Genomic DNA, 19,140 nt, shown 5'->3' with positions numbered 1-19,140 from the left:
ACATCTTATTAACCAAGCCGTGGTAGTTCTACCGTTGGTGAAGCCAACTTGGAGATACGGTGTCCGTGTTTTTTTCCAAAACTTGGCCTTGCACCGAATGAGGGGTGCTCACCGGTACGTCGCAAATTCTATAATACCTTGCACAAAGACCTCAAAATGGCGACCATAGACAGCCAAGTCAGGGCATTCGCACACTGGTATAATGAACGCCTGCAGCGATACTGTAGTCGGGAGGCTCAAGGTAAGTTCGTTCAAGGACCTCCTCCAATCACGACATACGATACGCCCTCAAGTTCCCCTGAGGACCCAACCAGGCTTGGCGAATTCTCACCTAAGCCAACTGTGTTGTAATACAAATTTATTTTTTTTATTCAATACAATAAACATTTATAAAAATAAAAAATTGAAGGGATTCCAAAATATTCAGCTCATAGCCCAATTGGATACTCAGCTTGATGAAGATTAACAAAGTTATGTAGACTACGGACGGCAATTTACAGAGCTAAGGATATTAAACTGTGTGTTCAATATATGTCGATAACGTCTTCTGTAATGCTCGCAAATTATTGTACGGAATGTCATCTGAAGAATGTCAACTTTAAGAGTAGGACCAAAAAGTAATAAGTCGTTTGGGGAATTTTGATTTTCCGCATAGTGCATCTAAACACATCCTAAGTTTGATGGATAAGCTGATCGGCGTCACAATTATGAGGTATGCGGGGGGAAATTTCAGGTATGCTTAGCTTTGCTAAAAGCGAATTGTGATTCATTGAATCACAGTTTTAGAATGAAGATGCGACAAATAAAAGGATCGGTGTTTCAAGCTAAGGAGCCTGCGACCTTCAGTCTTTTCAATATTCAAGTTTCTGTTTGCTTAAAGTCTTGATTGCGTTAATCATTTGTTTGAGATTGCGATCAGTTGAGGCTCTGATTAGTTTAGCATATCTAGATATTAACAAGTCTGCTCATGAGTTCCCGACTATGGGATACCCTAAACCTTCTTCTACCAACACCAAATGCAGCTCGCGCTACGAGCTCATTTGAAAACTAAATAAATTTAAGAAAGAAATATCCCTATATGGAACTCGCACCTGTAACCGCTCGAGTAACTTGTCACCGCCTTTACTCGACAGCCATACCTGCATTTTCAACGAGTAAAAAAAAACTAATTAATGTGTTCACTGGGCCATAAGACGTAAAATATCATGGTATAATTAAGACACTTCCTAGGCTCAGCGACACGAAAATCGAATTTGTAGCTTACAGGCGATCCGCCACCGAAACATACCACCTAATTAATCCAAATAAAGCCAGCAAACCACATTATTCAGCTGTAAGAGCATTGCTGGTATCGCATAACATGGTACTAAATACCGGACTGCGCATACGTCAACAAGACTTCGGTGAGGGGCTACAGATGGTCAGGCATCACGAATAAAATCGCCATGACTCATGAACCTGATAACGACGAGGTCAGACCTTAAGAAAATCTTTTAAAAATCAATGGTATTTTTGTATCAGTAAAAAGATCTACAATCTAATTTGGCTTTGGCTAGTGAGACTTAGGCAAGCATCGAACGATGTACGGAAGGATAGAACTCAAGCCAACTAGTATAACAAGAACCAAGTGCGTTGACATGATAGCCAGGAAAACAATAATGGGACCGAGAGTAGTCGATAAAATAAACCCCATTTATTTAAAAAAAAAAATAAAAATTAGAGGTTCTAGTCAGGAGCTCCCGACTAGGGGATTCCCAGAACCCTCCTCTTCCTTTGGCAGGGCTCGTACTCGCAACTAACCGCACTACTTGCCGTCGTCTCTACACAACAGCCACACCAGCCATATAAGAAAAATTGTTTTCCCGGCAGGTCTCGAACTCACGACAGACAACACCTCTCGCCACCGCCTCTAATCAACATCCACACCAATAATTAAGTCTTAGTTAGAAAAAATCAATAAAATTAGTAGCATAGAAAACGATACAATCGCAATTATATTGCTGTGGATGAATGCGAAACAGATATTCTTCGAATTTGCGCTGGTGCCGCAAACACGTGTTTCTTAACCGATCTTGATGAAATTTTCCTCAGTATATCTTATGGTACCATAGAATATTTGCGTATGCTCGAAAAGTAAATTGCGTAAAGTAAAATGCAAATTGAAGCTTAAATTGTTGGGCAATGGAAGTTGGGTTACTAATTTGATTTATAGCTATAATGTAATAGGGGAAGGTGGCGATCACGGTGGCTCTAGCTCTTATTATTTATACAATTTGCTAAAAAAAACAGGATGTCGATATCGATATTTATCGATTGATTGGAAACGGAGTAAGTTATCGATTATCAGAAATAAACTCGATCTGTGCATGGACTCGGAGGACCTACAGCTAAAATTTCAGGTCTCTAGCTCTTATAGTTTGTAAGATCCCTTCGTTCATACATACGGACAGAAGCTTCCTTCTGGCTGTTACCTACATTTACATTTTGCACAAATACAATATACCCCTTTTACCCATTTTCAATGAGTTTAGGGCATAAAAAAAACAAGTAAGAGGCTCTAGGCGGCAGTTCACAGTTAGGGATTCTCCTAATCCCTCTTCTATTAACACCAAATTTAGAAATCGCTGCGAGCTCATTTTTTAAAAGGAATAAAACCAAATTCACATAAAAATGAGAAGAAATGCTAAAGATCTAATACCCCTGCCGACCCAACCTTTTCATAATGCTTATAGTGCTTTGCCCGTATCTAAGAAGCACAGGAAAAATAGATACTGCTGAGTTTGGTCAAGATATCAAGATAAACAAAAAAGGTTTTTAATCAAAAACCTAATTTTCGACCGATCGGTTCTATGGCAGATATATGATTTTGTATTCCGATGTAAATAAGATTTTTCAAAAATGATGGGAGCATAGTGAAATCTTTAAATGCCGATTTTGGTCAAGATATCTTAGTAAATAAAAAGGATTTTCATACAACAACTTAATTTTCGACCGATCGTTCCTATGACAGTAAATTTTGAAATATGTGCTGCGTGCAACAGAGAAACGAGCTTCTGCCAAAGAGAGAATACCAAGAAAAGTTAAGCCCTGCCTTCAGAACACAGTGAAGTAGATCACAAATTCACGGATGCATTTGGGAACGGCCAAGCCTCTATCACGCTGGCTGAAAATATACTGGATCAAAAATGATTTCTTACATTTTTTTAGGAAACAGCTGGCTGGGAGAAATAAAAAATCCTATCAGACATACCGGTGGTCAAATTTTATTTTGGGCCAGTAAATGAGATAAGAATTGAGTTCCTGCGATTTTTTAACAAGATCCGTCAAAAGTGTTTAATGAACATCTTCGGGAAAATTGTCTCGTGGTTTTTATTGGACTCTCCGACACCGTTCGATATTATCATCGACTTGCTCACTCAGGCGGGGGCAACCTTCTATATTGAGAATGGCAATATCAATTATGGGCATGTATCCGAAAGACTACAGCACAACTATTGTGACATTGCAAATTATACTTATATTGATAGTATTGGCATGCCAGATGAAACGAATTCTAATGCATGGTTTTGGATAGAGCACAGGTATTTTCGATCTTGAATGGAGCATAGTCCGTATAAAAGACACCGACCCATTCTAATGCAAAATGTAGCAACTGATTTCGTCAGGAAAGAAATAAAAATTATTATGTAACAGCATAATCCCGCCCTCAGGTTCATCGGCAATAACCCAGTTTGGGTTGTGCCGAGGAAAGAAAAATGCCCAAGATTCTTATGAAACTTCTTTCTCCGCAAACAGCAAAAAGTGCTTGAACAGTTTGGCAAAACATGCTATGTTAACGTGGATGAAATAATAATATTCTTTGAGCATTTAAAGGATCACCCTAAGCATATAAGTTGAGTTTCGAAGAGCCTGTGCGACGCTAACATGAAGGTTTCCAAGGAAATAACTCAAGTAAAACGTATACCTTGATATTATAGTATTCATGGGCCCGCGGATTAAAACATCTGCTCGCGGTGAGATCATTCTTGAACACGGTCAGTCTCTACAGTAGTTTTTTCAATACTTTTCACCAGTTGACTAACCCGCTTAAATATCTCCATCAGCAAACACATTTTAAGAAAAACTGCCATTGATTTTGGTGTTTTACAAATATGCATTTGAGAGGCTGTGAAATTGTTTCACTTTGGACGATATCATACCTATCTTTTAGGGAGAAAATTTAACGACGGATGTTTTTGCTCATACTATGAGGTAAAGATTATTGAAATAAAGTTAAGCACCATTTTGTTCTAAGACTACTCCGATGGCGCAGATAGCTGTCTAATGAAATTCTCTTTCGAAATTGGGGTAAGCTAATATCACATCGAATACGTCCTGTGCGCTGCTGTCAAGCGTCACTTTTACTTTTTTATAAGCAGTTATAGAGAGTTTGCCATTTTCTTACTTTGGAAGAGTTTTACGAGGCTTGGCAAATCTGGCATAATCTCTAATTAATCTCCTATGATAAGCCCCCAAGGAACATAGGTCCTTGACGGTTTTGGAATATGGAAATTTTCTATTGCCCTTTCATTTTCGGCGTTGGCTTTTCGCTGACCTTGGCTTTAAAAAACTCACAATTGTCGGCTTGTAGTTTCACATTTACCTTGCCTTCGTTTGTGAAGATTACTTTCATATGTTTGGCGTAATCTTTCTCGATCTGAATGAAGACGATGTCAACGTAGCATATTTTACCAACGAGAGACCATCTTAGAATATCTCTAAGCCCCCCTGTAATTTTCGATGAGGAATTTTTCATCTTTACCTGCGTTTACTGCAAAAGCTGATTTTTTATTGCTGTCTCTTTGAGTGGAATTCGGAGATAACCATTCTTCAGATCGAGCACAGAAAAACGTTTGCTCTCGACTAATTGTGCGATTATTTCTCTGAATTCAGGGATGGGGTACCGCCCCGAATTGTTACAGCATTAAGTTTCAAGTAGACGGGGACTAAACGATATTCTTTTGAATATATGTATCTATTTGCATGTTTTGTACGGTGACCGTGAAGGTCTTAAAATGCCGTCGCGCATGATGTTGTTTTCCGACTTCTCCCCTTACGAAGCTAGGTAGGGGTAATGCTTGTGTTTGTGTAGAAGTATCTATGAAATTTTCTGGTGTGCTTGACATGTGTTCAGTCCATTTTTTTATATTATTGACTGCTTGAGTTGCTAGTTGTTTTATTTATTTTCATTCTATAGCTACAACTTATGATATATATATAATTTTTAACATTTGTGCAGCGAGCACCAATAATCAAGTAGTTAAGAAAAAACAACAAACTAAACTAGGATTACAGAAAAAAGTCCCAATTTCCATGCTCTTAGAATGCGAAGCAGACGCGCATGAATGTGTGCGTGTACATGTATACAGAAATTCTTGCATATAACTTTGTTTTTTTTCTTAACCGATCTTTATGAAATTTTCTACATTATTATTATTATTGTACCATAGAATATTTGTGTATTCTGAAAAAGTCAACTGCATTTCAATTGGGGCTTAAATTGGTTGGCAATAAAAGTTGGGTTATTAACTTGATTTACAAGTAGCTCTGGGGTGGTAGCGGGGAGGTGGCGATAGGTATAAAATGAAAGATACTTGACATATGTATATATAGTATTCTAGAAGGAACATATCATGTTTGGTGGCTCTAGCTCTTATTATTTACCCAATTTGTATTATTTTCTACTAATATAAATTTAAATTATTTTAGAGTCAGTGTATAGTTCTATCCTTCTATTTTGGAGGGTCCTTTGGGAGTTACAGAATCGGAGTGTATATTGCGAGTGCAGTGCTTTATTTGGCTATCGGTGAACAGTTTTGTTATAATATTTAATCTTATTAATGGACGAACATTGAAAAGACGCTAATGCTATAGATGCATGTGTGTATAGTGTAATTAACTATCGGGTGTTGGGCGATAACGACCGACTGCCACTTGAGATCAAGTGCAGTGTATCTGTTTGAGGCACTTAACATTTAAACTTTTTTGTGGAGCGCAGTGGCTATTTTTACAAGAAATATGTTCTTACGCTTTGGGTTATCCTATTACGACGTTCGGTCCCTGCTCGGGCGCCAATTTAACAATTCTGAATTATTTTCTTTTTTATAAGGAAAAACACGTCCGCTAATTTTAAGTTCTGCTTACACTAATTTGACAATTGCTTGATTGAATATTAGTTCGGGTCGAACTGCTGTTGCCTGCACCGAATGTTTGATGTCGAGTGTCTAGGTTGGATCCCACTTTGGAACCGTCTCATGGTAGCTCTTTAAAAGGGCGCTGACTTGGCGTACCTGTTCATTATTGGGCATGCACCATGGCCGTGATCTTTGGGCTGGGTACATGATTACTTTCTATTGATATTTGTAATAGCTGTTCTTAACTTATAATATTGCAGAATTTTACAAAAACGGTGCTCGCTGCACAAATTGAAATAACGTATACAGAGCACTATCTACCAACATCATCGGTACTAAGTGTTGCTTACATTCCTTAATATTAAATTGAACAACTTTTGATAAGAGCTACCGAGGTATTGTACAATGAACTGCAATCAGTATTCTGCATTTTACATTAAGCTTTAATCTGGGCTATTGAGCTAAGTTTGAGTAAAAGAGCTACTGCAGAGCTCTTTGGTGCACTTAATATTTCTCTAGATATTGAAATTTGTCACCTATAGTATCAGCAACACTGTGCAGTATGCATTGAGTGATTCGTTGCTCTTATCTGGGAGTTGAAAGTATTATCTGTGTCTCTTAAGGTAAAACAACTATCGGCATTTAATTTATTTGTAATTGAGAATTGTTTACGATAATCAATTGCGACACGTCACATTATATGGGAGCTTAAAATAATTTTTAGTTACAAAATTAAATATTTTAGGTTTAACCCAAGCATTGAAAATGAATAAAGAGAATGAAAAACAAAGTTTATATTGCCAAACCAAGTATTTCAATGACACGTGCAAAATGGGAAGCGAAGATTGGCCACTAAGCATACAAAAGCTAGCAGCTTCAAATTTTCCTTAAAGTCGTTAGTAGAGTTTCTGTTGCGAAAAAGCCCCTTGAGAGCTTGAGTAAGAGTCAGCCGTACCCCAGGCGTCACTAAATTTTACTATGCTTGTCGAGCCGACGTAATAGCTAGATTTGGTTGAGTAGTAATTCCTTTGAAGCCGTATTCAATGCAGACGACTAAGAGCCTTTAATGCTAATGAGTTATGATTGTTGAAGCACGACTGGGAGGAAAAGTTTCGGTCAAGTTACGCTGATCAATAGCAAAGAACCGCAACTGAAGCTTACAAATCAGTGTTTGCTGTCGTGATCGGTGGTTCCATAACTTTTAAGATGGGCTCATTATAACTTTTCGTGTTCACTGACGCATCTATCGGAGCTATCGGTGAAGTAATTTATTCACCTGGTGACTACCAAGTGCAAGATCATTCCAGCAAAGTGGACGGACTTTGATTTTTAAGGCATCCGTAGATAATGCGCAATATCGTTGCAACAACGATTTACTACCAGAACAGAGGAAGGGTACTGCAGAAAACAAGACGTCTGGGTGTCAGAATGATTTTCATTATGATATCGTACAATTCTAACTGAGCACTATAATATTAAATGCAAACAATACTCTGGAAGAAAGACAGTACTAATGCATATATAGTTACATTAAAGTATTAATGCGTATTAATGCTATGTACTTCTCGTACGCAGTGTGCTCGGACATTTGCCTGAGTAATGCATGGTCAGCGCTCATGCTAAGTTTTTATGTTATTGTTAAAAAATAGTCATTAAGATAAGACATTTATTATGAAGCTCTTTTATTCTGTACCCATACCTGTAATTAACGTCTTCTTTGGACTCTACTTTAGAATAAAGGACTGGAATATAGCTTTTTCGACAGCACGATCTTTTCATTAGTCACAAGTAATCGTAACTGCACATTTGTTACCATTTTCTGACTTAGGTAATGTGTCGACTAGTATTTTGTAAAAAACACACTCATTGGTGTTGCTGTAATGGTCAACGGGGTTTTAGTGTGCTAGGTAGTTTTAGCTTTTTGACATTTCTCACATTTACGTACGTACTCTGTAATATGACGTATTACATTTTTATACCCTGAACCCATTAAAAATGGGTTCTAAGGGTATATTGTATTTGTGCAAAATCCAAATGTATGTAACAGGCAGAAGGAAGCATCTCCGACCCCAAAAAGTATATATATTCTTGATCACCACCAAGAGCCGAGTCGATCTAGCCATGTCTGTCTATCTGTCTGTCCATCTGTCCGTCCGCCCGTCTGTCCGTATGAATGAACGCAAGGATCTCAGATCCTATAAGAGCTAGAGACTTGATGTAGGTGCTCCTAGTGCCTGCGCAGATCGTGTTTGTTCCGATAATCGATAACTTTCTCCGTTTCCAAGTAAGCGATAAAAATCGATATAGCACCCCCTTTTTTAAGCAAATCTCTATATGTAAAACTGTTTGTCCTGACTGACTGACTGATTGGTGATCAACCCACAGCCCAAACCGTAAGAGCTAGGAAGCTGAAAATTTCACTGTAGTTACCTTATGTGATGAAGGTGCATGTTAAAACGGGGTTTCGGGAAATTCCACCCGCAAGTATGGGAAAATCGTGAAAAACGTTTGTATTAAACCTTTTTGTTTACCATCCGATTGGCCTCAAACCCAATTTCAAAGTTCTTTGTTCAAATTCATTTGAGGGGTGTTTTACACTTTTCTAAAAATGTATTCCTCCTTGGTGGAAAAATCATTTGAAACGTGTTTCACATATTTCGATAAATCTAACCTCCTTCAGTAGAAATGCGATTCAAAGATTTTTTTAACTTATTTTTAAAGCTATACATAAGAACTTAGTGAATACGTGTTTCAGCAATTTGGAAAATTCCACCAACAACAGTGGTTAATTAGCGAAAAACGTTGGTATGACACTTTTTTGTTAACTATCGGATCGGCCTCAAACTTATTTTCAAAGATCATTGCTAAAATTCATTAGAGGGGCGTTTCACACTTTTCGAAAAATCCATTCCTCCTTGGAGGCAATGAGAGTAAAGATTTGGTGGGTGGCCTTTAGCTTTCAAGCTGTGTCCGAGTTATTTTTAAAGCTCTATATAAGAATATAATGAATACGTGTTTCAGCGATTTGGGAAATTCTACTCGAAACAGTGGTAAAATGACGTAAGACTGTTTTATGAGAGTAGAGAGCAGTTTCAAAATCATTTTAGCTATTCGAGAACATTGATTTTATAACATAAGTGCCACGGGCAAGGCCGGACTATACCCGCTATTTATGCATATAATACGAGCTAAAGTCATCAAAATTTATATGTTTTATCTAGAATAATACACATATCAAGTATCTTTCATTATATGCGTATCGCAACCTCGCCGCTACCACCCAACAGCTATAAATCATGTTAATAACCCAATTTTTATTGCCAACCAATTTAAGTCACAATTTAAATGCAATTGACTTTTTCGAAATACACAAATATTCTATGGTACAATAATATAGATTGTAGAAAATGTCATTAAGAAACACACAAAAGTTATGTGTTTTGACCGTGCACTTGTTAGCAGCAGCTAGCGCAAATTCCAAGAATTTCTGTATACATGTATCAACACATACGCGTCTTCTTTGAAACTGACATTTTCACTCTAGGCACTTATGGAGGTGCACTCTTAGTTCGGGCTTTGGAAATCCTACCCTCTAGTGTAGAAATGTCATGAAAAAGGCTTTATGAAACTTGTTTGCTTAGCATTCGATCGGCCTTAAATTAATTTTCAAAGAATACCTGTTTCAGTGATTTCGAAAATTCCATCCACAATGGTAGTAAATAAACAAAAAACGGTTGCATAAAATTTTTGTGCGTAGCATCCAAACGGACTTAAATCATTTTCAAATTACTTTATGAAAATTCATTTGAAAAGTGTTTCCCACATTTCACCAATTTCTTCTTGTATGATAAATGTGAATTAAATTTATTTGATTTTCATTCTAGACTTGTCATCTATTATACTTAAGAACTCAGAGAGATTTCTTTAGTGCTTTACCATCCACTGCAGGTATATAGTTAGTGGGAATAGTCAGTGATCCGTCCATTCGCTACGACTATTAGGGCAAGGGCTATGCCATCGGTCCTGTATATCGAGAGAACATTGCCTACACTAAAGTCTAGATCAGTGGTTACATCGAAAAGTATTTTGAAATTTTAGGTAAAGTCAGCAAAGCTAAGAAATTATCTGAGGGCAAACAAATTCTTTGGCTCTACGTATTCTTATATTGCCCTTACTTTACTGGGTAAGTTTTTGGCCTCCACTAGCTAATATGAATCCGAACTACTGAATGGCCCCCGAAAAGAATTGGGCTTTCTCTCTCGCTACTTTCATGTTAGCGTCAGACAAAGCCTTTAAAAAAGTTTTCCGTATTTTTTAGTTCAAACGGTAGACGACAGAGCTCGTATTACTGCTTCCCCTCGCATCTTATGCTGACGTCCACAATTAATCTCGCTGCCTGTTCGACTAATGCACTTTGAATAACTCATTTATTTTTTGCGAGTTCTCGCAATTTGATTCAATTTTTAGTTGCTTCATAAATATATTATGACCGACTGTGCACGGTCGGCAGTTTTCATTGTTGCCCAGACTGATATTTAAATTTGAGCGTTCGTTTTATGCGAGTATTTGTTGTACATTAATTATTTTTTTACAGTCACTGCCACAGTTGAATAAACCACCTGCCAGATTTTACAAAGTATATAATGTAGGTGTTAATGTAGGTTACAGATTCCATTAGTAGGTGTACACCAAAAAATGGCGATCTCGTGGGCCCCCTCCTTATTGTTGGCTAGCTACCAGAGTTATCTTGGCTCGACAATTAAACAGTTATGCATTCGGTAGCGCCAAATAGGTATATTTATTGGAACTTGTTGTTAATTACAAAAGCAAATATAATCTGAATTTAAGCAAAACGTTTTTAAAATCTGCAGCCGGCTAAGCGGAAGCGATAACGCTGACCTTGCGCCCTATGCAAGGAATTATGTTACCGCTGCGAAGCGTTGCAACTAGACCATTAACCGCACTGTTGTGTGCGTCAGCGCTATAAGTGCAAGTGCTCGCTTCCAATCGCAAGGGTCATTGTCAATTTATAAATCTATATACAAAACTGTTTGTTCTAACTGATTATGGGAAACTGATTTGACAAAGCTTTTATTATGTTCTAAAGCAGTACATTCAATGATTTCGAAGATTCCATCCACAACTAAGGTAAATAAGCGTAAAAAAGTTGCATTCATGTTTTTGTTTACCATTCGATCGGCCTCAAAATCGTTTTTAATAATCTTTGTGAAAATTCATTTCGCAACACCACTCTTCTTGTATGATAAGCACGGGCTAAAGGTTGAATTGGCAAAGTTTTCAGTGGATTGTGCTTAGATCTTTATGAAAAAAATTGCAAGATTTTCTTTGTGAGAATTTATTAAATACGATTTCGCAAAGTTCCCCGCTCTTGGATGGAAAATTTGATTCAAATGCTTAATTGTAAAAATATAATTTTTCGCCTTCAAGATTCTCATCACAAGACTAACATGGGAGGCATCCGCTGATTTCAACATTTGGTGCTTTATTCGATGCACTTAAAACATATTTTTTAAAAGAATTCAATTTTGCACAGGCGTGGACTTGGTGAAAAGGTAATATCTAAAATCTTAAGCACAAAAAGTTCTACGGACAATGCCGGGCAATACACTCTTATATATGTATATGCCCATACTTACTTTATTCATTATTACTGTGAAATCTTGTAACTCTTAAACCAAATTTGTTGTTAAAATTTTTTTATATCAACAATGTATCACACACTTAGTTTTTATGATGCATGTACATTTTTTCCTTCGAGGTTCGGAAAATTAATATTGCGCAACATTGTGTTCTCGTTACACTTATATATAATAAAGAAATTGTTCGAAAGCATAAGAATTCTAAGGAAATAAATTTTTATTATATATACTATTTTAACTGTCACACAATAAACTATCTTATACCAGCAATCTTCAACGACATCAATGCGACTGAAAATGTAAATCGATATTTGCCGTTAAAAAAATTTTTTCGTAAAAAAAACAAGAAAAATAAAAGATTCTCAATTTAAAAATAGTGCACATGCACTAAAAGTTTATTTATGAATGAGCATGTGTGTATTTATTTGCAAAAGTACAAAGAACTACTGTGAACGAACGTGTATATATATTTACTTACAATATATTAAGAACATAACTGCATTTTAGCCCAATTTTAGACGGACAACACATATCTCTATAGATTAATAAATTTGTAATAATACTACTACTTATTACTAAACATATTACATATACATATACATATACATATACATATACATATACATATACATATACATATACATATACATATACATATACATATACATATACATATATACATATACATATACATATACATATACATATACATATACATATACATATACATATACATATACATATACATATACATATACATATACATATACATATACATATACATATACATATACATATACATATACATATACATATACATATACATATACATATACATATACATATACATATACATATACATATACATATACATATACATATACATATACATATACATATACATATACATATACATATACATATACATATACATATACATATACATATACATATACATATACATATACATATACATATACATATACATATACATATACATATACATATACATATACATATACATATACATATACATATACATATACATATACATATACATATACATATACATATACATATACATATACATATACATATACATATACATATACATATACATATACATATACATATACATATACATATACATATACATATACATATACATATACATATACATATACATATACATATACATATACATATACATATACATATACATATACATATACATATACATATACATATACATATACATATACATATACATATACATATACATTTATATACATATACATATACATATACAGATACATATACATATACATATACATATACATATACATATACATATACATATACATATACATATACATATACATATACATATACATATACATATACATATACATATACATATACATATACATATACATATACATATACATATACATATACATATACATATACATATACATATACATATACATATACATATACATATACATATACATATACATATACATATACATATACATATACATATACATGTATAAAAACATGTATATAAACATGTATATATACATGTATATATACATATATATATACATGTACATGTACATATGTACATTTACATGTACTTATAAATAAAATAACAAAATAAATAAAAATATGTAAACATGTCTAGATTCAAAACACAGATACAAACGCCATTCTTTGGCACTAAATAGAAAGATACATGCATGCGTACATACCACTCAATATATATTCTACGATTGGCCTGTATGAGTCTGTGTCCCTCTACGTGTGTGCCATGCCTGGTTATCTGTCTGCTTGTCTCTCTATCTGTCTCAGTCATATATAGAATATTCTACTAATATCCTACTCACGCTTAGATTCAACACACACACAAACACAATAAGAGGTTCTAGTCGGGAGCTCCCGGCCTGGGGATTCCCTGAACCCTCATTCCAACAGCAAATGCAGATATATATTCTATTTTAGAAGCTTTATGTCAAGTTTGGTGACTCTAGCTATTATTATTTACCAAAACTGCCCAAAAAACGGGATATCGATATCGACTCGATTATCGATTGCTAGGAAACGGAGTAAGTTATCGATTATCGAAAACAAACAAGATCTGCGCAGGCACTAGGATCACCTGCATCTAGGTTCTGAGATCCTTGCGTTCATACATACGGACGGACGGACGGACAGACAAACAGACGGACATGGCTAGATCGACTCGGCTATTGATGCTTATCAAGAATATATATACTTTTTGGGGTCGGAGATGCTTCCTTCTGCCTGTTACATACATTTGGATTTTGCGCAAATACAATATAGCCTTATACCCATTTTTTATTGGTTTTAGGGTATAAAAATATCTATAGACATACAGCGCGACATGACAATTAATAATTTTAATTTTCAATTGGCCCGTCTGAATTTCTATCTGTATGTTTGTCAAAATTTCATTAACAATACTTTTCGAGCTGAATATAATATAAAGAAATACAAAATACAATAATTATGAAAGGTGGCTATATCCAGTCGGTTTTTGTGCTTCAGGCTTATTTGATTCACTTCTTCGGTGATGGGTGGGACGTGGAGGTCCTTGTGGATGGATTTTCACATAATATGTGGCCTTAATCAGCATGCACACTGTTTAGTTTTGAAATCTTTGCAGCTGATTCCGTATTTTCAGATTGACTTTAGAAAAACTTTGCATAGAAGCACTTTGTATCTTAAGCTTAGCTGCGATCTGAACCCAAGGAGCCAATTTATCTGCAGGATTTTCAGGCAACGCCGCTTTCTTTTGGGTTGACCACCTCAATCTCCTGTCTAAGGTTAGGCCGAGATACTTTAATGTGTTTTCTGTTGGCAGCGTGTGGCCGTTTTGTGGTGAACGTGTGTACTTGGCTGCATTGACCACAATATTCCATCTTTGGAGCCAAGGTTCGAGGCTTGACAGCTGAGCTTGCAGGATGACGGGCGGCTTCAACAAGATCCTTTGACGAAGCTACAAATGCAGTATCATCTGCGTAGGTGGCGATGATCTGGTCTTTTCTGTCGACAACAGGAAAGTCAGCTTTGTACAGGGTATATGGGACTGGGTCCTGCTTTATATCGAGGCCGCTAAATAGTATTTTTTAGTTTCAAAGGAGTTTAAAATTGTTTGTATTATCCTGTGACATTGCTCTGGGGTTCCATGCTGCCTCCCATAGCCAAATTGGTTATCTGGTATGAAGTTCCCGTCTTTCAGCAGTGGCAATAATCTGACCAAAAATATTCTTTCAAATACTTTCGAGTGTATTGCCAATAAGCTGATGGGTCGATAGGAGGCAGGGTCTTGTTTAGGATTTCCAGGCTTAAGTTCAGGTTGAGGACAAGTGGTGGAGCCTAATGATACTATAAAGATGGTCGAAAGAAAGGCAAGGGCATGTGGGGGAATGAGCTTGATGGTGGTTGCATCGATGCCGTCGTAGCCCGGGCTTTTGATTGCCTTGAAGCCAGACACTACATTTTCGACTTCTGATAGTATCGGGCATGTTGCCATATCCATTTGGCAATGTGCTAAAATATCTAAAAATAGCTGTGTGACTGTTGCATCCGAGGCAGAACATATGTTGAAGGGTGTGAAAACTCTCTCCAGATGAAGTGAAAAGAGTGTCCTCTCTCCGCGTTGGAACTACACCAGGAACCAGATGAATTGAGAATGGGTGAAATCCTATTATAAGGTCTCTTTAGGTATCTTGTGGCACTCCACAGGTTGTATTCTAGTCTATTAGGCTTAGCTTTACGGAGATAGTATTACAGTTTCTTGTTACGCTTAAATATTAAAAATATATATTGTATTCTGTCAAGTTCAATATTTATATCCAAGCATTTTTGTCTGCCCACCAAAGCTTCGTCGGAAATATAAAAATTATATATATTAAACTATTTGTTCAGACTGATCACCGCCAATCAGTCAGTTCGTGTACTTAGTAGAAAGGTAAAATCTACAATTTTTAGCACAAAACGTTCCACGGGCAAGGCCGGGCAATACCCGACATATGCCATACCAAATAGATAAAATGGACTGTTTATTTTTATTATTATATTTTTCTCTGTCCAAGTCTTTTTATTTATCTGTCTTCGCCTGTACGCAAATATTTAAATAAATAAATAAATTTATATATATATATATATATATATATATATATTTATATATATATATATATATATATATATATATATATAACATATGCCATATATATATATACATATATTAAACCAAAGATAATATAAACGTTAAGATGAGTAAGCCATAAAACAAAATGCTACTATGCACCTTGATTTTTTTAAAAACGAAGAAGCAAACTAAAATAAATATCTTACGCTCTCACAGCTAAAAGAGCGAAAAAGCTTAAAATAGATGTACTCTCAGCTTCGGCCGTGCAAGAAATTATGTTAGCATGTGTGTTAATATACATACTACATAACAGCTCTGGTATTTGCAGGCAAAGAAATTAATTTGGTTAGTTTTGTAGCGCTAATCACGACCTATCCCAAATTTGTATTCACATATGAAAGCATGTTGTGTACTGAGGTTGGGTCGGTTGAAAATCTGTGTTTTTAAGTCAATGAAAATAGTTATACAATTTCTTTAAATTAAATTCTTAATTATTTATTTACATTTAAGCTCAGTACACCGCATATTATCCGCTTTAACAAAGTAGTTTTAACATCAAGGTTTACACAGAGCAGCAACAGGAGGTAAGACTGAAAAATATAGATAGTTTATTGAATTTAACTTAAAAATTTATTGCACAAAATTTTTATATTTAGCAGCCCAAACGAAAACGAAATATTCCATTATTTTAAAATATATACATAGAAACAACGCTACGCACCAGCACTTAAAAATATGAAAAGTCTACGTACATATGTTATACCCAGATTTGTAATTGGTTAAATTTGTAACAATATATATAACGAATTGTTTATTATTATTTATATTTCATCTAGATAGAGATAGAACTAAAAATGTTTTGTCAAACAAATTCCTTAACACCATTAAGAATGAATACTTTTTAATTTTTATTTTTTTAAATTGTTTGGAGTAATGGATATTGGTATACATTTTTTTACCAGTTCTAAGAAAAATTATAAATCGATATAAAATATGTAAAAAATAAAAACATTAAGAATATGTAGTATAAATATTTATATACTGTTTAAATAATTTTTATTTTTAATTATTTAAATTTGAACAAAACCGCTGTTAAAATAAGCTATCAATGAGTATGCATATTTAACACTGTTTTATGTACTTGATACATCGAAACAAAGCGAAGGAATGTATCTATATTTCTATAAGCGATGATTTTTTGAAAGATTGTGTAACGGTGCGGCTGTATCGAGTAATAAAGAACGAATTTCCGTGTTTTATAATATTGTTTAACTGACATAATATTGTTTAACAAACACTATTAATAAAGTAAATAATTGTTACCGACAGTTGTTACACACTATGCTGAAATTAGCATTTTCTTGCCGTAGCAGTTTGACTGAAACTGTAATTAGAGATGCTCATTTTATACATTTCTCTAATTAGAACAGCCGAACTATCGGAAAAAAAAACTAATTGAATGTATCCGATAGGTAAGTTTACTAAACTATATAGTTTGTCGCCTGGTAGCCATTCCATTACAAACTGCTGAATCCTAGCTCCCGCCCAACTGAAAGATGGGATAAAGTCATGTGGTGAAATAAGTGAAGCTCGTAATTTTTTTTTTATTTGAGGAAAACAATTGCAAGAACTGTCTTAGTGATGGTCGTCGCAAAGCAATGCGGCAGATGACCGGATACGTTGTGGCTAGAACAAAAACTAGTAATAAAAATTTACTTTGTTTGGAGAAAATATTTTAAAAAACTATAAATATTGCCATACCAAAACTGATTACATACCCTTTAATACATACATAACATATATGTACATATTTGACAATTTGGTATCGTATTGGTCGTATTTTCGACAGACAATGCTCTGCGACTTTGCGCTTTCCAGAATTCAAGCAAATATCCTGATGCTGACTTATCTTCACATTATTATTTATTTATATGTATTATTTTTACTTAATTTTTCAAATTGATAATAAGTGGTATATAATAACTAGCTAATATAACCCAAACTTGCCCGTTGTACGTATACAATTTTCTCATACAGCTTTTATTTTGAATAAATAAATAAATTTAACTGGGGAGATGGATTTTCCAAAAAGTGCGAAACACCCATCAAATGAATTTTACAAAGATCTTTCAAAATGGTAAACAAACGAGAAAGAAAGGCTATCTCCGGCACGCCGAAGATCTAATACCCTTGCCGACCCAACCTTTTCATAATGCGTGTAGTGCTTTGCCCGCATCTAAGAAGCACAGGGAAAATAGTTAATGCCGAGTTTGGGCAAGATATCTTGATAAATAAAAAAGGTTTTTATCCAAACACCTAGTTTTCGACAGATCGTTCCTATGGCAGATATATTATATAGTAGTCCGATGTAATCAAAATATCTTGAATGACAAGAAAGTTTTCCATCCAACAACTTAATTTTCGACCGATTGTTCCTATGGCAACTATATGATATAATGTACCGATCTTAATAGGATTTTGCATTTATATGCAGAGCATAGTAAAACTAATAAAGGCCGAGTTTGGTCAAGATATCTTGAAAAACAACATGTTTTTTTATACAACTTAATTTTGCACCGATCGTTTCCGTGGTAGCTATACGATATAGTGGTCCGATCCAGCTGGTTTTGACATATGTGCTGCGTGCAACAGAAAGAAGGGCTTCTGCAAAGTTTTATTAAGATAGCTTTAAAACTGAGAGACTAGTTCGCATAGAAACAGACAGACGCACATGGCTATATCGACTCGGCTGTTGATGCTGGTTAAGAATATATATACTTTATGGGGTCGGAGATATCTCCTTCTATGCGTTACACATTTCACGACAAAATTATAATACCCTCTGCAAGGGTATAAAAAGTTTTATACAAACGTTTTTCGATTTTTCCACACTTGCGGGTGGAACTTCCCGAAACCCCGTCTTAAAGTGCACCTTCATCACATAAGGTTACTAAGGTAACTTTCAGCTTCCTAGCATTAATCAATATTCAGTCAGTCAGTCAAACAAAAAATATTTTCGATATAGTAGACAAGTAGTAAGTTTTCTTTACCATACAAATGCAGTTCACACAATCAAGCACATTGACAAGCTACTCAATGGTGAATATATTAATAAGTAAATATTAACATC

General features: G+C 35.0%; 1 protein-coding gene across 1 annotated transcript in view; it reads right to left on the bottom strand.

Annotated features, from left to right (window-relative positions):
* The window catches only part of Obsc (Obscurin), a 204,517-nt gene extending 192,496 nt beyond the window's left edge, over positions 1-12,021 (bottom strand). Inside the window, exon 1 of the mRNA XM_032437394.2 lies at positions 11,831-12,021. Coding sequence (XP_032293285.2) covers positions 11,831-11,839 — 9 coding nt within the window. The 5' untranslated portion in view covers positions 11,840-12,021. The remainder of the gene's footprint in view (positions 1-11,830) is intronic.
* Positions 12,022-19,140: the final 7,119 nt, after the last annotated feature.

This window comes from Drosophila virilis, chromosome 5 (genome assembly GCF_030788295.1).
Source record: "Drosophila virilis strain 15010-1051.87 chromosome 5, Dvir_AGI_RSII-ME, whole genome shotgun sequence".
NCBI lineage: Eukaryota > Metazoa > Arthropoda > Insecta > Diptera > Drosophilidae > Drosophila > Drosophila virilis.
This window is presented reverse-complemented; position numbering and strand designations above follow the sequence as displayed.